A 27,774-nucleotide genomic window follows, 5' to 3' on the forward strand; every position below is an offset into this window, starting at 1 on the left:
GACTGGCTATTGATTTGTCCAGCCAACAATTTAATAAGGATAATTACTTTTTTTAAGATTTAATTTTGTCTCAGAAGAAAGAATTAGCTGTTGAAGTCATAGGGCTAAGTACTCAGAGGGAGAATGTTTGTGCCATCTTCAAACAAGTAATGGCTGTGAAAGCATCATGTTCAACCATAAAACATCACTCACGTGTGCTCTAGAAGGCCAAGGCTTTACTACTTTTGAGTGTCACCTATAATACAGTGTACTTCAAAGAAAATTCTGAGTTTCAACTCAGTTCGAAGACCATGTACTAACTCTGCACAGAGACAAGCTGATTCAGTTTAATTCATCAAGTATTTATTCGCTCTGAGTACTTGGCAAACCCTGTGCCAGGAACACATCTTGCTTTTAAGTGATGGGGATGCAACTACTCTTCCTTATATCTGAGAAGCTCTGGGTTAAAGAACAATTGGCAAGACTGAAAAGGAGTCATTGCTGTTTTCACAGTGTGGAAAACCATATGCATGCTCTAGAGACTTCAGCTTGATGTCAATCGTTTCCATTTCTAGAATAGAAGCAGTTTAAGATGAGTTAGGCTAAGTTTTGTTTCTCTTTTAGGGTGTACCCAGAGGCCTGGGAAAATGCACTTATTCAGAACACCTATATCCAATTGCCAAGATGACATTCCATGCACAGAAATGTTAGACTAAATAAATCAGAATTCAGCAAGGTTTACAGTGAACCTGTAATCATGTCTAATCCTGTGTTATTACTTCACTTCCACAGTTTGTGAGGTTCAGATTTTCTTATTAGAGAAGATCTTACCTCCACGGCTTCCTCTTTCTCAACTCCTGATGCCTAAAACATGTTTTCATGCTATTTACAGTTTTGAGGAACACAAAGCCATAAGGGCCAGTTTGTGTGTGGACAACCTGGTGCTGTCGTAGTTATCTGGCATGGGTCAAGATGGCTAATGACAAACATGGGAAGGTGGGGTACAAGTTATCACAAAGTGACAGACCTCAGGTGTCTGCAGAATCCACAGCTTAACAGTGATACAATCTGTTATGTGACTATGATACAATCTGTTATGTGACTATTGCCGGCAGAATGTTAGTGTGAATTTTATATATATTGGGCCCTGTAGTCAGAGGCCAGAGATCTTCTGCCTTTGATAACAACCTGCCTATGAGCGTCTCTAGGCCTGTCTCTATGTGAGTGTCTGTGTGCTGGTGTATGTGTGGGTACCTGGTCTTCTACGTGCTGGCTTTTTTCTGAGTCTATGACTTCTCGCAATCCCTTTGACTGTCCAGTCTCCAGTGACCCTCCGTATCTCCTGGCGTCACCTTGCATCCATTGACTTAAAGGGAAATGTAACATCTTCTTGAGTTGTTCTAGAAGAATATTGCCTTTATGAAACGAGTCTGAGATTGCAGACTTAAGATTTCACAGAACAGAAAGAGAGGCTGATGTATTCCAGGGATTAAAACAGCCTTTTTGTTCATCTGAGGCATGGATGACTTAAAAACATGACTTGGAATCTCCCAATTTTGGGGTTTGTTGGCATCCTGACTTAGCACCACCATCACCTTCCTGGCTCCTAACATGACAGGGGGAGAGCCAAGAGACCTAATCCCTACACAAAGAACTGTAGGCTACTAAGGAATGCTGAGAGAGGGAGAAACAGTCTTCCCCAGGGAACAACCCACCAATTGCTTATCTAACACCAACTCATCAGCCCTGAAAATGTATACAGGTAATGTTATACAGACTGAGCAGGTTGTGCTTATGTACCACACACACACACACACACACACACACACACACACATACACCCCACTACCACCACCACCACAACCAATGCTGCTACTTAAAATTTATGAAAGAGGCCATGAATTTGAAAGAGAAGGTTTGGAGAGAGGAAAGAAATGAGAGAATTGATATTGTAAATCTCAAAATTTTAAATGATAAACAGCTCGAGGAACTCAAGGTGTCTTATGAAAGAGTTGAAGAAAGATTGAGGGACCTGAGGAGGACAAGAATGCCACAGGAAGACCAACAGAGTCAACTAACCAGTACCCTTGGGAACTCCCAGAGGCTGAATCACTAACCAAATAGTAAGCATGGGGTGGACCTAGGCCTCCTGCACATATGTAGCAGAAGAACAGCTTGGTCTTCATGCAGGTCCCTCAAATAACAGCAGGGGCTCTCCCTGAGCCTGCTGCCTGCCTGCCTGTGAACCCCACACTCCTAAATGGACAGCCTTGTGTGGCCTCAGTGAAAGAGGATGAGCCTATTCCTGTAGTGACTTGATGTGTGTGAGTGTGTGTAGAGGTGTTGATACCCAGAGGAGAGCTTCCCTTAAGAAAGGGAAGGCAGAATGGGGCAAGAACTTGTAGGAGGAGCTGATATTGGATTATAAAGAGGATAAGTAAATAAATTTGATTTTAAAAATTGGCATCAGCTGATACCAGCTTCCAGCGTGAGGTGGAAGGGGGATCATAAGCAGATGCTTGCCCACTTTCAATCCATAAATGATTGTTAGGGCAGTTTCATGAAGACATGCATGCCATTTAACATATTTCAGCAGATAGAATCTTCACAACTTCATCACGTTTAGAATTCAATCTGGCTGATCCAGTAAATATTATTATGTAGATTTGTAGAACTACTATGAGTTTGGGGCTCTAAATTTGGCACTCTCCCACTGACTTCTGTAACAAGAGATTGGGCAAAAGATTATAAATCAATGAATTAGTAGGTATAATAAGGAGTTTGGACTAATAGTTTAAAATGGTCACAGTGAATTGTTTGGTTTTTGCATTTTTTTTTTTTTGTGGGGTTAGGGGATTGAACTACCCAAATCCTTGAGTAGTAAGGGCCTTCTCTTCTACTGAGCTACACTGCCCCTTACAGTAAAATTTAATAAGTATAAATCTTACATTATTTTACATTTAATTCTTTAGTGCATGTGTCTCTTGCATATTACATATTACGGTACATATATATTACGTATTACAGTGCACATATGGAGTTCTCAGGACTTCTTGTAGGAGTTCTGTTCTCATCTTTCACCACATGGGTTCCAGGGATTCAACCCAGGTTGCTATTGGCTTTACACCTGGAGCCATCTCATGGCCTCAACTCTTAAACTTAAAACCAACAAGGGTATGGAGGCTGGAGGTACAGCTTGGTGGCAGGGCACTGCTTCAAAGGTTTTGTGATTGATTTCCAGCATCGAAAACGAACAAACTTTGAAGATATAAGGAGTAGAAAAATACACGAATCGAAGGCCAATTAATGTGTCATCTGGCCTTGGCTGTGGTCCCCAGCTATTCAAACACTAACCTAGTTAGCTTCTGCCTGGTAAGTCTGTCTCCCTCCCTCCCTCCCTCCCTCCCTCCCTCCCTCCCTCCCTCTCTCTCTCTCTCTCTCTCCCCCTCCCTCCCTCCCTCCTTCCCTCTTTCTCTCTTTCTTTTTTGTGAGCTCTACCCTGTTGCCTCCACCTCTGCTACCATCCTTCGTCTACATCAGAACCCAGCTTCTTGAGCCTTCTTCCTAGGTAGGGTTACTACCACTCTAATGAAACACCATGACCAAAGCAACTTGGGGAGAAAAAGGTGCTTCCACTTCATTATCAAAGGAAGTCAGGACAGGAACTTAACAGAGTAGGGCTGGAACCTGAGAGGAGGAGCTGATGCAGAGGCCACGGAGGGGTGCTGCTCTCTGCCTTGCTCAGTATGGCTTGCTCAGCTTGTTTTCTTAGAGAACCCAGGACCACCAGCCCAGGAATAACACTACCTCTAATCACTAATCAATGCGTGGCCCTGCAGGCTGCCTACAGCCTGATCTTATGGAGGCATTTTCTTGAGTTTCCCTCCTCTCAGATGACTGCAGCTCATGTAAAGTTGACATAAAACTACCCAGCAGCACCTTTCAGTATAGACTGAAGACCAAAGGTTCTCTGGAAATTTCCCAGGCCATGGGGACTGTTGAGGCATTCAGCCTCATGGACTGAGAATCCCCAAGTTCCCAGCCTCTCCAGGGTAAGGACGGCCATTGCTGCATACCCAGACCGATGGTGTCAGTCAATTAAGTAAGTGTGCTTTTAATCTGTATTAACCATATTGGTTCTGTTCCTGTAGAGAGCTTTGATTAACATGTTTTGGTTTCCTGTTCCACAAGAAAGCCTCTGGTGGGAGAGCTTATGTGTAGTGGGATGGGAATGGTGTACATTAGGAGGGCCAATACAGGTTAAATAAAAGGCAGACCATATTTCTCCATTAAAAATGACAGGTAACTATTACAGTGTATGACATATTTTAAATAAGTTTAGACATTTACACATTTTTATAGTATCACTGAAAACAGATATTCTTACAATTTCCCCCTCAATATTAGCTGCCAAGTATCTATTTAAATAACATGTTGACAGGATAGGAATATATATATATATATATATATAAAACAGAGAAGAGTGCATTGGGCTTAAATAAAATGTTAAAAATATTTTTTAAACTTTATGTTTGCAATCAAATAAAAGTAGGAGTGGGGGAAGGGAGTAGGAGAGGGATAATAGAGGGGACTGTGGGGTGAATATAATCAAAATCGCTTACACACACACACACACACACACACACACACACACGATATTGCCAGAGAATAAACATTTTGAATTCTACACACAAACTCTATGGAGACAGCATTTTTCTAGAATCTTCTTTTATGTTAAGAAGTCTAACTATGAAGCATGTGTGCTTTTGTTAGGAAGACTTAGGCTACCAGCGTTGAACAAAACAGGCATTATATTAATTTTATATTTATATTAATTTATAATATATTTATATTAATTTTCATTTTCTTGGGTTTCTGTTAGCAGAGTAACTGATAAGGGCCTGTATAATTTTGGAGATTTTTTTTCTCCCGTGAGACATAGTTACCTGTTACCATTATCCTGAATCCTGAGTTAAAGCCGCAGAGCAGGAGCCAGTAGAACATGACATTGTTGTGTGTATAAATATTTATAACCAGGGCTGGAGAGATGGCTCAGTGGTTAGAGCACTGGCTGCTCTTCCAAAGGTCCTGAGTTCAAATCCCAGCAACCACATGGTGGCTCACAACCATCTGTAATGAGATCTGATGCCCTCTTCTGGTGTGTCTAAAGACAGCTACAATGTAGTCACATACATAAATAAATAGATCTTTAAAAAAAAGAAAAGAAACAAAAGAATCATAGTTTAAAAATATATATTTATAACCATACCCTGTGTTTTCTCAAAAGCAGCTCTAAAAATGTCATTTGTGCTTAGTCAGCCATTTCAGAGTGTCAAGTGCAAGACTGTTCTACTCACAATAGTTTCGGCTTCTCCTCAGGAGATTCTCACTTTGAATTCCTTTTACTTTTAACTTATGTTGATGCTTCCTTTTTCCTAAGGGATCTTCTCTTTTATTGGATATTTTGTTTGCTTTTCCTTGTTCCAGTAGGTGTGACAAGAACTGCTTGGCTTTGCTCACTGATACCTGTGATGAAAAGGATCCGAGTTCATCTCACTCCTGTGTGACTTTTAAAAGGAGGGTTGAAAACTTTCTCATTTCTAAAACAAAGGCAAGTTTAGTACCCCAACTTTTAACATCAAAATGACATATGGCTTGCTGCACTTAAAGAATCTATAGTGTATGGAGGAAACTCTTTCAAATCTGCTACATTATTATCTAAACTATGGAGCCAAACAGTAAAAACTAAATGTTATAAATAAAATAGAAGGAGAATTTAACCAGTTTACTCTTCCCCTGCTAAGTTGTCATGGTGATATCAATTATGTGAGCTTAAATAAGTGGAGATGATTCTGCTTCACATGTTACACAAATATATAAGGAACTGTCACAACCTTTAAAAACGGAAAAGAGGTCTTTCCCTGGCGTATTTCCTAGAATCGACCTAATTAACCTACTTGAATTAAAGTTACGAGTTTTTAAGTGTGTGTATGTATGTGCAGTTTATTTTGAATTGTACAAAATAATAAAGATTAAAAAAGAATTTAAGGAGATGGCTCAGTGGTTAAGAACACTGACTGTGCCAACCGTCTGAATATCATTCCCCTTCCACTGGTCCTGTCTGCTGGGACAGACTGCTGGCTAGTCTGCTCTCTGGAAGAGGCTGTATCCTCAGGCATACCAGAGGACCCACTGCACACAGAGCATCTGGTAAGAACACTCCTTCCCTCCTTCCCCCCACGAAGGCTGCTGGGAGCCCAGTGGACTTGGGGACCTACCATTCCCCAAGCCCCTCCCACCGAACCCAAATACTACTCCCCTTTTGCCTGGTCCTTTCTGCTGGAAGCTAGTCTGCTCCCTGGAAGACACCATATCCTGAGGCATATAAGAAGATGGGCTGCACTCAGAGGCATCCCAGGAGATCTGCTCCACCTAGGGCATCTGACAACAAAGCTGGAGACATCCCAGGATGTCCACTGCACCCAGGACACCACAGCTTGAAAGCATCCCAGGACTACCTCTGTACACAGGGCAACTGGGCAACAGACACCACAGTCTGACGACCTCCCAGGGGCTCTGTGGCATGCAAGGCAACTGATCCAAAAGACTGAAAGCCTCCCTGGAGTTCGGCTGCACACAGGGAAACAGAAACCACATTCTGTAGGCTCCCTGGAGAACAGCTTCACATAGGACAACAGCTTGACAGCTCCACTGAAGACCCAACAGTCTGAAGGCCTCCCAGGAGATCTACTGCAGCCAGAGCAACAGATCAGAAGCTTCTTTACCCCCCCTGAAGACCCTCCAGTGGGAAAGCACCACAAGAGATAAGCTACTGCCAGTGTAGCAGGCCTACCAGCAGACCTGTAGCAACCCAGAGAAAAAGAAGGAAGACTCCAGACAGAGTCAATCAGACCAGTAAACACCAGGGATAACCAGATGACAAGAGGCAAGCACAATACCAAAAGCAACAGAAGCTAATATACGTGGCCATCATCAGAACCCAGTTCTCCATAGCAAGCCCTGAATACACCAACACAAAATCAGAAAGCTGACCTAAAATCCTATCTCATGAAGATAATAGATCCTTTAAGAAGGATATAACTAACTCACTGAAAGAAATACAGAAAAAACATAGGTAAAGAGGTAGAAGCCCTTAAAGAGGAAATAAACAAACCCCTTAAAGAAGTACAGGAAAACACAATTAAACTGGTGAAATAATTGCATAAAGCAGTCCAAGACCACAAAATGGAAGTAGAAACAATAAAGAAAACAAAAATGGAGGCAAACTTAGAAATTGAAAACCTAAGAAAGAGGTCAGGAATTATAGATGTAAGAAAGATGAGGAAGGAAACAATGTTCATCAAAGGAAAAATCTACCAAGAACCAGTCTCAATTCTGAACATCTATGCCCCAAATTCAAGAGTACCTACATTCATAAAAAACATTACTAAAGCTCAAAACACACATTGAACCCCAGGCAATAATAGTGGGAGACTTTAACATCCCACTTTCACCAATGGGCAGGTCATTGAAACAGAAACTAAACAGAGACACAGTGAAACTAATAGAGGTTATGAACAACTTGGATTTAACAGACATCTATAGGACATTTCATCCTAAAACAAAAAGAATATACCTTCTTCTCAGCACCTCATGGCACATTCTCCAAAACTGACCGTATAATTGGTTACAAAACAATCCTCAACAGATACAAGATTGAAATAATTCCATGTACCCTATCAGACCACCATGGTCTGAGGCTGGTATTTAATAACAACAAAAATAACAGAAAGTCCACATACAGGTGGAAACTGAACAACTTTCTACTCAATGATAACTTGGTCATGGAAGAAATAAAGAAACTAAAGACTTCCTGGAATGAAAATGTTGACACATTATACCCAAACTTACGGAACATAATGGAAGTAGTACTAAGAGGAAAATTCATAGCACTAAGTGCCCTGGTAAAGAAACTGGAGAGATCTTACACCAGCAACTTAACAGTGCATCTGCTAGCTCTAGAACAAAAAGAAGCAAACTCACCCAAGAGGAGTAAAAGGCAGGAAATAGTCAAACTCAGAGCTGAAATCAACCAAGTAGAAGCAAAGAGAACATTACAAAAAATCAACAAAACCAAAAGCTGGTTCTTTGAGAGAATCAACAAGATAGAGAAACCCCTAGTCTAACTAACTAAAGGGCCCAGAGGCAGTTCCAAAATCACAAACTCAGAAATGAAAAGGGAGATATAATGACAGAAACTGAGGAAGTTAAAAAAATTATCAGGTCCTACTACAAAAGCCTATATTAAACAAAACTGGAAAATCTAGATGAAATTGATGGTTTTCTAGACAGATACTACATGCCAAAGTTAAATCAAGAGCAGGCAAACTATCTAAACAGGCCCATATCCCATAAGGAAATAGAAAAGATCATTAAAAACCCCCCAACCAAAAAACAAAACAAAAACAAACAAAACCAAAAAGCCTAGGGCCAGATGGATTTAGTTCAGAATTCTACCAGACCTTCAAAGAAGACCTGATACCAATATTCCTGAAACCATTCCATAAAATAGAAACAGAAGGAACATTACCTAATTTAGTCTATTAAGCAACAATTACTCTGATACTTAAACCATACAAGAATGCAACACAAAAGAGAACTTCAGATCAATTTCGCTTATGAATATCAATGCCAAAATACTCAATTCTTGCTAACTGAATCCAAGAACACATCAAAACCATCATTCACCATGATCAAGTAGGCTTCATCCAGGGAATGCAGGGATGGTTCAATATATGAAAATCCATTAACATAACCCACTATATAAACAACCTCCAAGAAAATAATCACATGATCATCTCCTTAGATGCAGAAAAAGCATTTGACAAGATCCAACACCCCTTCATGTTAAAAATATTGGAGAGATCAGGAATTCAAGGTCAATACCTAAACATAATAAAAGCAATTTATTGCAAACCAACAGCCAATATCAAATTAAATGGAGAGATACTTGAAGCAATTCCATTAAAATCAGGGACAAGACAAGGATGTTCTCTCTCCCCATATTCAATATAGTACTTGAAGTACTAGCTAGAACAATAAGACAACAAAAAGATATCAAGGGGATACAAATTGGCAAAAAAGAAATAAAGGTATCACTATTTGCAGATGATATGCTAGTATACATAAGAGACCCCAAAAATTTTACCAGAGAATTTTTCCTTCTGATAAACAGCCTCAGCAAAGTGGCCAGATATAAAACTAACTCAAATAAATCAATATCATTCCTTTATAGAAATGATAAATAGGATGAGAAAGAAATTAGAGAAACAACTCCCTTCATAATAACCACAAATAATATAAAATATCTTGGGGTAACACTAACCAAATAAATGAAAGATTTGTATGACAATAGCTTCAAGTTTCTCAAGAAAAAGCTGAAGAAGATCTCAGAAAATGGAGAGACCTTCCATGCTCATGGACTGGCAGAATTAACATAGTAAAAATGGCCATCCAAAGGCGATCTACAGATTCAATGCAATCCTCATAAAATCCCAACAAAATTCTTTAAAGACACGGAAAAAGCAATTCTCAAATTCCTCTGGAAAAGCAAAAGTACCCAGAACAGTGAAGACGATTCTCAACAATAAAAGAATGGCTGGGGGAATCCCCACTCCTGACTTCAAGCTCTGCTACAGAGCAATAGTGATAAAAACTGCATGGCATTGGTACAGAGACAGACAGGCTGATCAATGGAATAGAATTGAAGATGTGAAGACCCAGAAATAAAACCACACACTTACACACACTTGATCTTTGACAAAGAAGCCCAAAACATATAATGGAAAAAAAGAAGCATCTTCAGTAAATGGTGCTCATTGAACTGGCTGTATGTATGTAGAAAAACAAAAATAGACCCATATTTGTCACCTTTCACAAACCTCAAGTCAAAGTGGATCAAGGACCTGAACATAAAACCAGATATACTGAATCTAATAGAAGAGAAAGTGGAATAGATCCTTGAACTCATTGGCACAGGGGGAAACTTTCTAAACAGAGCCCCGGTGGCTCATTCTCTAAAATCAAGAAATTGATAAACAGGACCTCATGAAACTGGAAAGCTTCTGTAAGGCAAAGGACATAGTCAATAAGACAAATCTGCAACCTACAGACTGGGAAAAGGATCTCCACTCACCCCACATTTGATAAAGGGCTAATAACCAAAGTCTATAAAGAACTCAAGAAGCTAACCACCCAAATGCCAAACAACCCAATCAAAAAATGGGGTATAGAACTAAACCAAAATTTACACTGGAGAAATCGTGAATGGGTGAGAAGCACCTAAAGAAATGCTCAAAGTCCTTAGTGATCAGAGAAATAAAAATCAAAACAACCCTGAGATTCCACCTCAAGCCAATCAGAATGGCTAAGATCAAAACCTCTTTTTTGGTTTTGAAGACAACACATGTTGTCAAGGATGTGGAGAAAGAGCACTCTTCCATTGTTGGTGGGTTTGCAAACTGGTACAACCACTCTGGAAATCAATTTGGAAGTTCCTCAGAAAATTGGAAATAGAGCTACCTAAAGACCCAGCAATACCACTCTTGGGAATATGCCCAAAAGATGCCCCACCATGACACAGGGACACATGTTCTACTATGTTCATAGCAGTCTTATTTGTGATAGCCAGAAGCTGGAAACAACCCAGATGTCCCACAACAGAAGAATGGATACAGAAAATCTGGTTTATTTACACATGGAATTCTACTCGGCTATTAAGATTGAAGACATCCTGAGCTTTGCAGACAAGTAGATGGAACTAGAAAATATCTTCCCAAGTGAGGTAACTCAGACCCAAAAGGACATGCATAGTCCAAAACAAAACAAAAAAACAGAATACCCAAGATGCAGTCCACAGAACTCAAAAAGGTCAACAAGCTGAAGGGCCCAAGTGAGGATGCCTCAGTCCCACTTGGAGGGAGAAGAGAGCAACCAGAAGAGGGGAGGGAGGGAGGGACCTGGGAGGGAAAGAGGACAAGGGTGAGGGGAGAGAGGGAAACATGATCTGGTATTGGGTGGGGGGAGGACTGAAGTCTTGAGGGCCAGCAGGCAACCTTGAGAGGTAGGAGGTAGAGGTACCCTCCAGAATATACCAGAGACCTGGGAGGTGAGAGACTGACAGGATTCAAAGTGGGGGACCCTAGATGAAATGCACTACAGTGGGAAGAGGGAACTTGTAAAGCCCACCATCAGCAGAAAGACAGGGCATTAAGTGAGGGATGGAGTTGCCATCCTACAGTCAAAACTCTGACCCATAATTGTTCCTGTCTGAAAGAACTGCAGGGATGGAAATGGAGAAGAGCCTGAGGAAAAGAAGTTCAGGGATGGGCCCAAAAGGGGATCCAGCTCAAGGGAAGGCCCCAAGGCCTCACCATTACTGAGGCTATGGAATACTCACAAAAAGGGACCTGTCATGACTGCCCTCTGAAAGACCCAACAAGCAGCTGAAAGAGTCAGATTCAGATATTTGCATCCATCCAATCAACAGTAGCTGCTGACCCTGTGGTTAAATTAAGGAAAAGCTGGAGGAAGCTGAGGAGGAGGGCAACCTTGTTAGAGAACCAGCAGTCTCAGTTAACCTGGACCCCTGAGATCTCTCGGACACTGAATCACCAACCAGGCAGCATACACCAGCTGATATGAGGCCTCAACACATATACAGCAGAGGACTCCCGGGTCTGGAGTTAGAGAAGATGCACCTCACCCTCAAGAGACTGGAGGCCCCAGGGAGTTTAGAGGTCTGGCAGGGTGGGTGGGGACATCCTGGTGGCGACAGGGGTTGTGGGGAGGAGGTATGGGATATGGAACAGTAGGAGGGTGAGCCGGGAGGAGAATGAAATCTTGAGTGTAGAAATAAACAACAAAAAGAGCATTGACTGTTTTTTGAGAGGTACTGAGTTTAATTCCTAGCGACCACATGGTGGCTCACAGCCATCTGAGGTGGGATCCAATGCCCTCTTCTGGTGTGTCTGATGAAAGCCATATATAAAATAAATAAATAATTTTTTAAAGTTAAAAAGGCTTATGAAGAAAAATCTATTAATATACCTTTTCAGAACAAGCTGTCTGAGAAAGTTATAAACTCTTTTTGTCAATTAGTACTTATACAAAGGGCCAAGTTATTTTTTTTTCTCTGTTACTGAAGTTTAAACTCCTGCTTTCTGAAATGCTTCTTTAAGTTAGAAAAGAATCATCCTACGTGGAAGTAGGGGATGCATAGGTAAGTCTCCATGCAAAAGCTTACCCTCACTACAATATAATATTTTTATTAAATTTTTGGAAATTTTTTACAATGAACCCTAATCATACTTGCTTCCCATTCCCCCCAGGACCACCCCTTCCACCCCTTCTTACCCCCTACCCTCCCTGCGTACCACCCCCACTTCCTTACCCCCACTCCCCTATTCTTACCCCCTTCCACTCCCAGTCCCCTCACCTTCTCACCCCCAGCCAAAAATCTCCCAAAGCAACAACAAAAAGCCAACCATGTCCAATATGTGTTGCCTATATGCTCAGTGGAGCATGGTCAAACTCACAATGGCCACCTCTTAAAACCGAGCCCCCACGCCCTATCCCTAATTCTTGCCAGGAGCCATGAATCATGAAAAGCAACACTTTGGTATCTTTATTACAGTTTTTCAGGACTCTCTTTTCAATAGTTTCCTGTCTGTCTGTCTGTCTGCCTGTCTGTCATCCTTCTTATTTTTAAATCTTTCCTACTGTTAGTCCTCACCACTAATCTATGTTCTGTCCCTGTAGTTTCTATATTTTGATTCCTCACATACATGTTGCCATATAATGACATTTTTGCTTTCTTGTGTGACTAGCTGCTTCCACGTAGGATGATTTTTTGCAAAGCGAATCTTTATTGTAGCTTACATCAGCATTTCGTTCCTTTTTATGGTCAAATAATAAACCACATATGGACATAGTAAATTTTCTATTGCTGTGATAAACAATACTCTGACTTAAGGAAGCAACTTAAGGATGGAAGGAAGGGAAGGTCTATTTAGTTTATACTCCAGAGTGTAGCTCATCACGGCAGGAAAGGCAGGGTGTTGGATCTTGAGACAGCTGGTCACACATTGCACCCCAAGTCAGGAAACATGAGTGCTGGGCTCAGTTAGTTGTTTTCCCTCCTTTTTGTTCAGTCTTGGGACCCAGCATCCAGGATGGTGTTGCCATGGTTAGAGTGAGTCATTGCAGTGGTTCTTTTTCTATTGCTGTGATTAAACACCGTGACCAAGGCAACTCACAGAGGGAAGGATTTATTTGAGCTTACTGTTTCAGAGGGGTCAGAATCTGTCATGGTGTGGGCACTTGTCAGCAAGCAGCAGGCATGGCGGCTGAAGCCAGTCAGAGCTGATTGGGATATTCTCATTCTAACTGTCACAGTCTTCTCATTTCCCTATTTCATCTCACCAGGAAGTATCTCTATAACCTGTTGAGAGGCTAGCCACACCCCTCACAGATGTGCCCAGGGGCTTGTATTGGATGACTCTAGATCCTGTGAAAGTGGTAGATGATATGAACCATCACAGCAGATAAATCACATCATATTTTTCCATTCATCCACTGATAGATTCTGGGTAGTTCTTACCTGTGGGATTTATGAACGGTGCATAACAGTGTTCTGATTGGTGTACAGGTTTCGATGAGGACAGGTAAGGATTCTGAGGTTTGGGGGTTTTTTTGTTTTTGTTTTTGTTTCTTCTGTAGGGTAGATAGATTCAGTAAATAGATATAAAGTATGCAGTTAAATTTGAATTTCGTATAAGTAAAAGCTGAGGGTTTGAGGGGTTTTTGTTTGTTTGTTTTTTGTTTTTTAGTAGGTCTCAACTAAACACTGGACATGAGTAAATTAAATCACAATACTTAACGTGTCAAAATCAACAAGCTCATGCTTAGGTCAATGACAGTTCTACTGTGTGCAATAATTGAGGGCCCAGGTACACAGGTGCTCTGTTGATATCAAGATGTGGACCTCAGGGTCTACCTAAGCTCCATAAACACCCAGCAGACAAAAGGGCACAGCAGAGGGGTCAGATGCACAAAGAGGTTTGTTCACTGCATCTAGTTTTCTTTCTCTCCTTTCTTTCTTTCTTCCTTCTTTCTTTCTTTCTTTCTTTCTTTCTTTCTTTCTTCTTTCTTTCTTTCTTTCTTTTCTTTCTTTCTTTTCTTTCTTTTTTCCTTTCTTCCTTCCTTCCTTCTTCCTTCCTTTCTTTTTTCTTCTTCCTTCCTTCCTTTCTTTCTTCCTTCTTCCTTCCTTCCTTCCTTCCTTTCTTTCTTTCTTCCTTCCTTTATTTCTTTTTCTTTCTTCCTTCTTCCTTCCTTTCTTTCTTTCTATCTTTTTTCTTGTTTCCCCTTCTCTTCTTCTTCCTCTTCTTCCTCTTTCTTCTCCTTCTTCCTTTTCTTTCTTTTCTTCCTTTTCTTTTTCTTCCTTTTCTTTCCTCTTTCTTTTCTTTCTTTTTTCTCTTTCTTCTCTTCCTTCTCTTTCTTCTTTCTTCCTTTCTCTTCTTTTTTCTTCTTTTGTCTTCTTTCTTCTTTTTATTTTTCTTCTTTCTTTTCCTTCCTCTTTTTCTTCCTTCTTTTCTGTCCTCCTTTTCCTTTCTCCTTTTCCCTCCTCTTTTTCCCTCCTCCTTTCCCTCCTCCTCCTCCTCCTCTTCCTCCTCCTCCTCCTTCCTTCTTTCCTCTCTTCCTTTTCCCTCTCCCCCCTCCTTCTCCCTCTTTCCCCCTCTCCTTTCCCACTCCTTTTTTTCCCTCTCCCTCTTTTCCACCTCTCTCTTCCCCCTCCCCTTCCCCCTCTTACAAACAAAATTATTAAATTTGTTTATAATGAAAATACCCTAACTTTCTGTACCCCTGTGATCTAGAGTTAACTTTAATAGCTATAATGCTTTCTAGTGTACCCTAGTGTACATCCCATGATCTCAACTGATCTTCTTAGTGACCTTTGAAGGTAATTTCCAAACCCACAAAAATCATGCCCATGTATATATGTATATGTGTATGCATATATATATATATATATATATATATATATATATATATACATACATACACACACACACACACACACACACACACACACACACACACACACATATATATATATATACATATGTGCTATAAAGACAACAAGGTTGGTTATCCTTTATAAAGCCCATACCCTCAAGTAGCTCCAGGTTGTATCTCTTCCTTTGTGTCTCTCTATTAATTCTTTTGTATAAATCTGTGTTGAACAATCTCTCAATAAACTGTGACTTGGCTTCATCCTGGCTCATCCTGAAATTCTTTTCTGTTATGAAGTTAAGGAACTGCACAACCTGAGTGGAAGTCTCTAAGTAGAAGTCCTCAGGATGCTGCATGGGGCTGTGCTCCTTTCCTGAAGTGTCACTCACAGGCAATATGCCACACTGCACTACTAAAAGGATGGCCCTTAAAACAGCAATGTAAAAGTACTTGGTGACATGCAGTGGTGGTGCATGTCTTTAGTCCCAGCACTCAGAAGACCGAGGTAGATGGATCTCTGGATCTCTGAGTTCATGCCAGTCTGGTCTACAGAGTGAGTTCCAGAAAGCCAGAGCCACACAGAAAAACCCTGTCCTCAAAAACAAAAAACAAACCAAACCAAAATAAACCAAGTACTAACATCCAGTGTAGAAGGCAGTATGGGCTTGAGTGATGTCTGTTAATGGCTCTGATGCTACAGTGTTTTCTGAGTGGTTTCCTCTCTTGCTTCCTCAAAACAAGTAGCACAACCGGCTGTGACAGGTATCAGAGAACCTTCTAGGACTCTCACAGACATCAAAAGCTGGAGATACCCCTGTGAATTAAAAAAAAAAAAAAAAAAGGTCTCTACCTTTCAACATTATTTTCTGGTTGGGAGGTTTTAAAAGTTAGTGTTATTGGCTCTAGGGTGTCTAGGGACACATTTTTCTGTAAGATACCTCATGAAGGACAGTCCTGGCAGCAAAACAGCAGAGGCAAAGGAACAGGCAAAACGGAGCAGGAAGATGTCCAAGGAAGACAGCACAGCGGAGGCAGCTGGGTGAGGTTGAGGAATGATGAACACCAAGCCACAGGGGCAGCTCCGAAGCCAGGGCCTGGGCTGTGAACGGTGACTGTCATTGAGTGACTTTAATTTCAAAAAGCCAAGGCCAGGCCTGATGGTGCTTGCCTTTAATCTCAACACTTGGAAGGTATAGGCAGATGGATCTCCGTGAGTTTGAGGCCAGCCTGGTTTAGGACAGGCGGGGATATGTAGGGAGAGCCTATCTCAAAAAACAAAACAAACCCAAAACAAACGAACAAACAACAATAACAAAAAACAAGCAACAACCACAACCAAACCCTCTACACAATTAAAAAAATATATATTTAGAACATCTAAAATCCTTTTTGGTAGTAATTGCACTAATTTTAGTCAATAAGATTAAACAAGAGTTTTAGCATTTCCTGTGCTCCTATTGCTGGGTGGACTATATTTATTTGGTGCTGAAAATAAGTTGGTTCTCAGATCCCACATTCTCTCTTTAAGAGGATTTCATAAAGAAAAAAAACATGCCCAGTGGCTGAGGGGTTTTAGTAGCCTCTTTGTATAGCTTTTGGGAGGCAATGAAAGAATCCAGCAGTGTGGTACCCATTAGCAGTGATTCCTTTGCTCACATTCTCTGTTGGCTAGGAATTAAAGAGACCATGGCATGAGGGACCGAGGTACTTGCTGTTCTCTGGGAACTTCCATCAGCGTGTGAGAAGAAAAACAATAACAATAATCAGTAAAAGCTATTAATGCATTTAGTTTTAACAATCAATGTATGCTGTGACTAAGGCTCTGAACGTTTGTGAGCGTAGGGGAGTGGGGGAGGGGTTCTATACAGGAAGAGTAGGGAGCCAGGGTTTCATTCAAAATGCAGGTTGCTATCACTTTACAAGGACCATTCTGGCTGATGGGAGCAACTGATATGAGATTGCAGAGCATCATCAGAGGAGGCAGGAAGGATAATGGGGAAGCTGCAGTAGGCGACCAGGTAAAGAATGGTGTGATGCCGATGAACGCAGAAGCAACAGAGAGAGACCATGTGGGCAGACAAAGGATGCTTCTGAAGTACCACAAAGAGGAACCAAAGATGGGTGGATGGACAACAAAGGGAGGAGGGACAACAAGGTAATCTCATGTGTGTGAGTGTGTGTGTGTGTGTGTGTGTGTGTGTGTGTGTGTAACGAATTTGAAGTATGTGATTGTACACTATGGAGAACAGAAATTGTTTCTCTGTGAGTGAGTGCTGGGAATGAGTTGGGACAGGAGCCTCATTCTTTGCAAGTGATGAACAGGTGAAAAGTTAAAAAAATTGCCAGATGAAGATTCTTTACCTGTTAGTGACCTTGTCTAGGGTGTTAACTGTCAAAAGACATTCCTCACTTTCCATAATTAACCATTTTCTAGCTCTCACTGTTCCTTAAAGTAACCAGCACTCTTTGACTCTGGTGTACTACTTCCTGTTTACCCAAGCTTCTCTGGAAAGAGTGGAAAGTAAATGAGAGCTTACTGAAGTCATGTATGAGGGCAACAGCAACACCACAAGGCTCCATCAAACGCCCTCCCAGGCGGCCCTTGTTTGGGTGGATACCCGTGATGACCGAAGGGAGGCAGGCTGCTGCCGATGGTTTGATAAGGAGGAATAAGTGAATTTCTGCTTCCAGTATGTATCAATGGAGAGCCCATTCAGTGTGTTTCAGCCACCCTGGTTCTAAAGTGTGAACACTTGGGCCCCTGGCGTCAAAGAGGCCAGTTTATGCAATAATCAGGAATAAGAGAGAAGGAAGTGGTATTTTTTTGTTCAAACACTTGGTTTCTCTAGCTCACTGGTTCTCAAAAGTCGGTCCCAGAAGAGCTACCAAGGCATCGCTCAGGAATTTGTAAGGCATGTGAATTCTTGGCTCCACTTTAGGTCTACAGAAGCTGAAACTCTGGGGGTTAAGCCCACTCATCTGTGTTCTAAGACATCACGGGAGTCTGTTGCCTACTAAATGCTCAGAGCCCCTACTCTGGGTAGCAGTGGGAGAAGGTTCGATGCGGATGAGAGTGAGATCAGAGCACATAAATGGAGTAGCATGGAAATGACTGTCACTCATCAAACAGTAATGATCCAGGCGCACATAGCCAAAACAACAGAGAGCAGATGCTGTTTCTGTTACGGCTTTCAATCAAGAACTGAAACTGTATCAGCTCATGGTCTCTCTAAGTCTTAAATAAATGTATACGGCATGTGTTTGACAAAACGAGGAGATGGGTAATTTTGAGCATTATAATCTATTTTAGCTGCTTCCTTCTTTTAAAGTAAGATTTAATCTTTGAGTTGCTTAAATTGATGCAAAGAGGCTTTTAACTAATCGTCTTAGTGTTCTTCATTTTTCTAGACTATTTTCAATTAGGACTAGAAAATTATCTTAGGGTACATTTCCCAACGTGACTCAGAGTTTTATTCTAGCAAGCCAGATATGTTAGATGCAGTAAGTACTGGCGTTAAAAACAAAATGCCTGTTACCTGATAGAGAAGAAATAACCTTTCATTATTAAACACGTCTCTCTCTCTCTCAGACTTCTGGGGACTATTGCAGACAAGAAGCTGCCTCTATGCAGCCCAGGAGAAATGTCAGAATAAGAAAAAGATGGGCCCTATTCCAAAAGGGAAACAGAACTCTGGAAAATCCCAGAGGCAGCGATAGGCTACCCGAAAACTGTGGAGGACAAAATGGTTATACACGGATATCAACTGGGCTAACAGTTTTAGTCCCAAGGCTCCCTGGCATGGGGGGTGGGGTGTGAGAATTCCTCATTCAGAAGATAAAGCAGATAGAAAGGAGATTGGTGGGCTACCCTTGGGATAGGCTTACAGTCTTCATATGCTGTAGATCCAGTTAGGAGGGGTTTTGTTTTGTTTTATTTTGTTCTTGTTTGTTTGAGATAAGATCTTGCCAGGTAGTTCTAGTTGGCCTGGAACTGCCCATGTAGACCGGTCTGGCCTTGTTCTTCCTGCCTCTGTGTTCTAAGTTCTCAGACAGCAAGTGTGTGTGTGATCACACCATGGAAGTTGTAGTATTAGAGACAGACAGTGATTCCTCCAGCAAATGGGTCAGCAGTGGAGATGAAAATCATTCTGTCACTGCATATGACATGGAGACAGTGAATGAATGGCAGCTGGAGAGGAACCTATTGTCTCAAACTGGTCTAATCCAGTGGGACCTGAGAACAGGAAACAACCACAATGAAGGGAGCGGGGCCATAGTCCTGGGATGAGAGCCCTAGAGGCAGCCATGGAAAGCTTGGGAAGAGAAGTGTGCTGATCTCAAGCAGCAAATGACACAGGGAAAGGTGCCCTTACTAGAGTGGTCAGGAGCAGATTCTGGAGTTTGACAGCCCTTGTTCTGAGGTCAACAGAAGAAACAACCTCTGGAGCCACATATATGCCTTTCCATGCTATGGAGCCCCAGACATTAAAGCTCAAGCTGAATTCTGGACATCCGCAGCTGTATCTCTCTTATAGGGTGAAACATACACAGGATTGCATAGAACTAGGAAGACAAATATGCTGATGTGCAGATCTCAGTGCTGTGACAGGCTCTGGTCACAGCATTAGCTACCACATGTACAATCTGAGGAGCCTTAGAAGATTAGGAGAACCTGCTGAACACAGATTTCAAAGCCAAATATGGCCTGTAGAGGACCCTTCTGTGTATGGGAAACTGTTAACACAAGCTAATCAGAGTTTTCTGGTAAAACTGATCAACCACACCAAAGGGGACTCAAATGAGCAGATACACTCTACCAAGGACCTAGAGAGCAAAGTAGCAGCACAGAAAAGTCAGGAAATGAAAAAGAATATCAGGAAGACAGATGAAAAAGTCACCGGTGTGGAATAAAAGTTCAGCAGGAACAACAAAAGAAAGCAAATAGAAACACTGGGAAAACTTCAGCGATTCAGACAATCAGTGGGAAGCTGAATGTGGCTGGTAATCAGAGATGGATAGAAAGAGCTTAGAAAATACATTCAAAGATCAATAAAAGAAGCCCAAAAGGCTTTATCTATCTTCTTATGATGTTATTCATATTCTTTATTTATCCTCCTTTATGTTAATATTTATATATTGCTGAATGATATCAATGTGTTTGAAAACAACAGACTTTTCTAGTTTCTTCCAGGGTGTTCTATATATGAGATTATGCAACGTGGTGTGGACAAGTGCTATGAATGAGTGTGTGTGTGTGTGTGTGTGTGTGTGTAGATCATGAAAAGTAAAAAGGGGACCAGGATAGTGAAGGAAGTGACCTTAAGGGGCAGGGAGTAATAGAACACGTATGGCCTGAAGGTAGGAGGAGGAAATGTTTGGGTAGTAAAAGAGACCAGCAAGGAGGATCCATGAGAGTCAATGGATGACTGATTAAGTCCAGCTTTTCTCAGCTTCTGACTGAATTGTTCTGCCTGGCCTCATACTAACTTTAGCAACATGTTATAATTTTCTGGCTCCTTGTAATTTTCTGGCTAGTTCTGTCTTCATCTATATCTAGCTTGTTCTTTCTGTAACCTGTTTCTGTAAAACTGCTCTCAAGTAGCCTCTCTTTCCTGTCTTGTTCTGGTGTAAGTTGGGTGTATCTTATCTCCAAATCATCCTCTCGAAGCTTTGGTCGTCACTTTGCCCCTCAGTAGGATGTCATACATGGCTGCTTGCTTCTACAAACCTTACCTTCATCGTTAAGGACTAAAGGTGTGTACTAAGGGAGAGTCTGTATTTCAATTAGGTCATACTGTAATCCAGAGTGTAATCCAGGGTGTAATCCAGGGTGTAATCCAGGGTGTGTCTGCATTCCAGACAGATTAGATTTTGGATCTGCTCCTTTGCCAGAGCAGCCATGTTGTTAGTTTACATTTTCTCTACAACGGTGCACACTGGGGAAATAGGCTCAGGGTTGAAGAAAGTCAAAAGTTCAACAATAAACATGCCATGTTTCAAATGTCTTTTAGACATTCTCATAGTGAGCCTTATGCCGTTTGTGCCTAGGATAGATTATGTTGGCGCACACACACTAGATGACAGGTTGACAGAATTGTGGGTAGATGGCTGCAGAACTGCCTTTTAGATGGTTTGCTTTTTAACCTTTATTTCTTCAGTAAGAAAAAAAAGTGTGATCATCTGCCAAAAGTGAAGGGAACACATATTAGAAGCTTGAGAAGAAAAGGCTGCGGCAAGTTTGACCAGCAAGACGTCAGCATTTACTGGGAAACACTGGAGTCCTACTTGAGGCTGAAATTAAAAGGAGACTGGTTTTCTGACTTATTCCCAGTGAGTAGTTGGAGGACATCGTTTCATCAGATTTGAGGTTTTACACTGGAATATGATAGAATCACCATTGCCAAGAATGCTACTTTGTTTAAGTATAAAGTTTAAAATAGCAACAGTATGTTTATATTGCTTCACTTGCTTTGGAATGCTCTGCTAATTCCAAGCCAAAATTTAACACATTACCTTTTCAAATTGAACATAATCAATAACCCAAGTAGCAATCATTAGCATCAAACATTCTGATACAATGTGATCCCAATATACACTAACTTTATTCAAATATATTATGACACAGTGGCTGGAAAATCGCCAGCATTTCTTCCCATAATTAAATTATGTGTTTCTACAAAAGCGGAAGCTTTGTATGAGGAGTAAGAACATTGAAATCCACCATTTACAACAGGTCTGAGTCTGAGCCATAGTATTTCAGAGGACGACCTGTTGGTGATGCGTGACACGTGAAGTACAAAGTGGGCTCGTGGTGTGTTCAGAACCAAGTTGTACTGAAGCTGTGCTACTTGACATGTGTGAGTGCTGGCAGAAACACCGCAGATTCACTGTGCCTTTGAGTCTCATTAATCTTAGGGCACTGTGCAGTCAGAAGTGTTTTATTATTGTCAAACTTCTATGGTGTTTACATTCAGTTATGAGACCTAAGGTGTTTTAAATGGACTATTTTAAGAAACTGTGTTTTTAATCAAAGCCTGACATCTTATTTATGGTTTTCCCATTCAAAAGAGATCTGGACACCACAAACTTTTTGTGAATTTGAGGCTGAAATTTAGTGTGTAGAAAAAAAACCTTACCTAACTTTTTGTTAGGTTATTTATATTCTGTATGAGGTACTTTGAATAAGGAAACTGTGGGGGAGGAGGAATAGGAATGGGGGAGGCATAATCAGGTGTGGGAGAGACAAGAGAGAGGCCCAGGAGAATTTGGCAGAGAGTGGAAAATGGAGGAGAATCTCTGGGAAGTCCTAGAGACAGGGGAGCCTCCCTGGAGTCCATGTAGGTGACCTTAGCCTAGAGATGCCTAACAGTGGGGACATGGAACCTGAAGAGGCCACCTCATGTAGCTAGGCAGGATCCCCAGTGGAGGGATAAGGACACCAACTCACTCACAAAACTTTTGTCCCAAAATTTGTTCTGTCTAAAAGAAATGCAGGGATGGAGCAGAGACCAAAGGAAAGACCAACCAATAACTGACCCAACTCAAAACCCATCCCTCGGGCAAACGCCAATCCCTGGGATTACTAATGATACTCTGTCATACTTGCAGACAGAAGCCTAACGTAATTGCCCTCTGAGAGGCTCTTTGCAGCATAAGACTGAAACAGATGCAGGCAGATACGTGAAGCCAAAGGTGATGTGGAGGTTGGTGACACTTTTGGAGGAGTTTGGGTAAATAATGAAGGCCCTAAAGTAGATGGGAATCTGACAAGGAAACCAACGGAGTCAAAAACACAGGCTGAAACAAGGCCCCCAGTCACACATGTAGCCATCAGGCAGCTCAGTCTTCATGTCTGCCTTGTCTGGTCTCAGTGCGAGAGGATGTGCCTAATCTGGTACAGGCTTGATATGCGAGGGTGGGGGACCCAGAGGAGGCTCCACTCTCTCAGAGGCGAAGGGGAGGAGGATGGGTGGAGGGATTCTGTGAGGGACAGACCAGGAGGTGGGGCAGTGTGGTAAAACTGTCTGGAAAGGATTGGGAGATGCAACTTCATAGGAGGTGTGTCAGTGGTAGCTTTGAGGACCAAAAGACTCATCATTTCCAGTGTTCCCCGTCTTGCATCTTGGTTGCAGATTAAAATGTGAGGACTCAGCCCTTCCCATTGACCTGTCTTTGCTCTGCTCCAATAGACTTCAATCATAAGAAGACTAAACCCACATAAATACTGTATTTATTTTATAAGTGTTCTTGGCCATGGTGCTTTGTCACAGCAATAGCAAAGCAAGACACTTTATTCCCGCTTATATGAATATCCATATATTTCCAAATAATAAATGTGTTTGGAAACATATTTTTCTATTTTTTCCAAGGATAGTCTATGACATATAAGAGGTATGTGTAAGTATTTCTTCTAGTTTTACATTTTGCAAATTTCACATTTTATATTATTTGTATGTAGATCTTGTATATACATATTCCTTCTAAACTTGCAAAAAAGAACCTAAACCTTGCCTAAGAGTATTCTAAAATATTTGAACAGAAGGGAAATTTTCAAAATCAGTCTCTGAGGTTAGCATTGCCCTGTTACCAAAGCAACACGGGGCTAGTACAAAGCCAGAAAACTGCAGACCTTCATCGCTGATTAAATTGATATAAAAATACTCATCAAACCACCAGCAACTTGAGTTCAGTAGTGTATTAAACAGATTAGATATTGTGGAGAAATGGGGTCATTCTTGGCGTGCAAGGATAGCTTAATTTCCTTGAAAATGAATAAATGTAACATTCAGCAGTCAATGATATTCAATATGCAGGCAAAGTCAGTAATTTATGATAATAAAAATTCAACAAGTGAGGAATAAGAGAGAATGACCTCAGCATGAAGAAGCGCTCATGCCAACACTGCACTTAGATGTGACACTCAGTTGTGAAAGAGGGAGCTTTTCCTCAACAATCAAGACCAAGTCAAGAACATCAGTCTCGCCGTGTGTGTTTGCATTGCATTGGCGGTGCTGTCCAGAGATAGTAGACAGGAAAGATTCATTCAAAGTGGAGAAGGTGGAGTTTGTTATCTATCCACAAAAAAACAAAGCAAAACAAAACAAAAAAACAAAAACCCACCATGCTTATTTGTATAGAAATCTGTAAAGATTTTTTCACAAAACTGCTAGACCTTAAAAACACTCCAGACTTCAGCTAGTTATGCTGGGTCAAGTCTGTAATTCCAGTGCACAGAAAGACAGGAAGATCAGGAGTTCAAGGTCAGATTTGGATACAACATTGAATTGGAAATAAGTCTGAGACAGTTTCCCTAAACCAACCAACCAACCAACCAACCAACCAACCAACCAACCAACCAACCAATCAAACAACAAACCAACCAACCAATCAACCCAATTTCCCCCCATTAAAATAGATTCAGCAAACTTGCAGAATACAAAAATTCAACACATAAGAAGTTGGAACTACCCAAAAAGGCAATTAAGAAAACAATTAATTGAAAGTATCATCAAAAGGAGCAAAAGCCTTAGAAAACCTAGGCAAGAGGCAAAGGCCCATGCAACGGAGGCCACAGAGCATTTCAAAAGTAAAGAAGAAATGAATAAGTGGAGATACATCCCATGTTTATGGATGGCAGTTTTAATTCTGTTAAAACATTAGTGTTACCTGACCTAAGCTACAGATCTAATGCTACCCTTGTAAAACTCCCAAAGGTGTAATTTTTTTTCACAGAAATAAAAAACTTTATCCTAAAATTTAAAGCTCAAGGAATTCTGAATAGTTGAAATGACCTTGAAAACTTGGAGGTCTCATGTTTTCTAATACCACAATTTATAACAAATGTCAGTAAGAAAAATATAGTCACACCTGCCTAATATAAATGAAGCGCTGGGCTCAATACTCAGCCTGCAGAAAATGTGTGCACATGCACGCACTCGTGCGCAAGCACACACACACACACACACACACACACACACACACACACACACACACACATTAACTCATGTACACACAGAGGGAGGACAAGAAATGAAAAGTGCAAAACAAAGGCCTAGCAGTGTTCAAAGAGAGAGATGTATGCAGTGTAGGAGGAGCCAGATTCTCCCTTATGTAATCAAATGCTTTCGACAAAGGAGATAAGGCCAGATCATGGAAATGGACGTGCATTTCAACAACTGTGCTGAGAAGACCATCTCCACATGCAAAATACTAAAAACATATCTGAGTTTTCACCATAAATAAAAGTCAAATGACCAAAGAACTAAATGTAAGACCTATAACCACCAGAGGAAATCTTAAGGGAAAAGCTTCATGACATTAGATTAGTAAAACTGCCTTGGATATGATCCCAAATTTTATCATCAGTAGATGTAAATAGAGATAAGTTGGAAAATAGAAACATTAAAAACTGCTATCATGGAATCAGGATGCTATAGGAAGAATGAAGAATTGGAATGGGAAAAATATTTCCAAATAGGATAAAAAGTTGATGACTATAATATATAAAGAGCAACCACAAAGAAAGAACAAAAACAATGGCATAAATCCTCACAAACAACCCAACTGAAGACGAGGCGAAAGACTTGGAAACGCAGAGTACCAGTGGTAAACAAGCATGTGAGGATCATCTCAGCATCAGTGACACAAGTATGAACTTGATAAACATTATGGCAAGCAAAATAAACCAGCCACCAATTGAAAAGCATTGTACATTTCCAGTTACATGAAACACTTAGAGTACGTCCCTTCATAGAAACAGCAAGTACAACATTAGTTGCCAGGAGCTCCACCGGGAGGAAAGTATGGGAACTGTTACTTAACTGATGGGAGTCTCTTCTGTTTAACAAGATAAAATGAGTTCTGGAAATAGGTACACATTGAGTGAATGTAATTAACAGTAGTAATTGTTCACGTAAGAATGGGGACACTGACGAATGCTGTATGAGAGCTGTACTACCATAATCTAAAATCAACCTGGAATATAGTTGTCCTCCCAGGTTTTGGAAAGTGTGTTGTGTTCATGGAGCAATGAGAACGTAAGCTCAGGAGGAAACCAGGGCAGTGATGAGCAAAGGAAAGTATGGGTGGTTTTGAGGTCTTTGGGAGGTTGGGCATTTGTGGAACAACTTCGAAAGGTACCAGCAGTCATTGGAAACTGGAGTCCTAGACTGTGACCCCAGGAGAGGGGAGAAGGGTGTGATTAGTGGCAGCCAGACTGAGGTAGTGCAAGGGTGAACCTGGAGTTCCTGAACACCACAGCGTGTAAGACCAAAGTGAAAGCACAAAGGAGAGACCAGAGCCGTTCTCCTACCCTCACCTCCATATGGGGCCACGGCGTAGCAGGTACAAGGGGCAGTAGCTGTGGACTGCTCTTCCCTGGAGCAGAACAAGTGGATTGTGGGAAACAGTGTTCTAGGCAGTGGTTCTCAATTCCTGGGTAGTAACCCTTTGCGGGTCAAATGAACCTGTTACAGGGGTTGCCTAAGAGCACTGGTAAAATGGACATTTATTTTACAGTTCTTAACAGTAGTGAGATTACAGTTGTGAAGTAGCAGCAAAGTCATTTTATGGCTGGGGGTCACAGAACAACATGAAGAACTCTGTTACAGGGTCACAGATCACTAGGAAGGCTGAAAAGCACTGTTGAAGAGGGTGCCAGCCTGGTTCCAGGTAGAGATGAAGGGGAAGGTACTATCGGAAGAAGTTTGACGGAAGTTGGATGGTTTGAAAGAGACCAAGTGTCCAGAGGGTGAATACTGGCTGCATTTCATGACCAAGCCTTAAGAAGAGGGGAGAGCACTTAGTTAAGTGTGTATGCTTTCACTGTGTCTGTCATGGGCAAAAGCTGGACTGGGAACAGCTGAAAAGGATAGTGCATTTATACACCAGGAGCCCAGTGGGGCATTACAAAACAGAGGTCTTGCAAGACCTAAAATAACACGTTGAACCCTTTGCAACTTCTGAATTAGAGCTACCGTGTGATACACAATAGGCTTTGTGTCTGATGAGTGAGCACCAGGAAATCTTGTCCTAACAAAGACTCACGTTTCTAATGGGGTAGACTGTTCTCATGTGAAGAACCAGTTACTCTACACGAAGACATGAAGAAGAGGAAAAAGTACATGTGAAGGGATCTTACAAAGTTTAAAATGTTATATGCCTTAAGAGGACAGGGCTCCAAATATGACTCCATCATAAACCATGATACTGAAAATTCACCTTTTCAGAGGTGTAATTAGTTATTGGATCCACAATGTCAATCATGCAATAAGAAAATACTGGCTTAGGGAGGGAACTGCTCCACGCTGAGGGCAATGCTGCTGCCCCCTCCCCTTTGGAGTTCTGTTGTCATAGCGGCCCGTCAGTCACTCACTTGAGTTGTTCTTATAGCAGGTCTTAGTCACCTCCTCATTCTGCTATCAAAGACCCAAGAGGTTATCACCTCTGTGGACCCACTTATTTTATTAGTGTTGTTTTGTATCTTGGAGACAAATTTTCACTGTTTAGCCCCAGCTGGCCTGAAACTTGCTACGTAGACCAGTGATACTCTTGCCACTGCCTCCTGGGTGCTGGGATCATAGGTGTGTGCTGGAACGCCTGTTTGGTTATTTTTTAATACCAAAGGGAATAATAATACAGAACTCCCAAGAGTACTGAATCATTAACACAGGATGAAGTGCTTTTGACTAGAGGTTCTCGACCTGTTAGTTTCGATCCCTTTCA

The 27,774-nt window shown here is 41.4% G+C and overlaps 1 protein-coding gene across 1 annotated transcript in view; it reads right to left on the bottom strand.

The window, feature by feature from the left end:
- Nucleotides 1–27,774, bottom strand: part of SEL1L2 (SEL1L2 adaptor subunit of SYVN1 ubiquitin ligase) — a gene marked incomplete at both ends in the record, with an annotated part of 118,032 nt that overhangs the window by 55,897 nt on the left and 34,361 nt on the right. The window contains one exon of the mRNA XM_080931432.1: nucleotides 5,337–5,505. Within this exon, the coding sequence (XP_080787558.1) occupies nucleotides 5,337–5,505 (169 nt within the window). The remainder of the gene's footprint in view (nucleotides 1–5,336; nucleotides 5,506–27,774) is intronic.

The sequence above is a fragment of the Micromys minutus genome (genome assembly GCF_963924665.1).
Source record: "Micromys minutus genome assembly, chromosome: 17".
Lineage (NCBI taxonomy): Eukaryota > Metazoa > Chordata > Mammalia > Rodentia > Muridae > Micromys > Micromys minutus.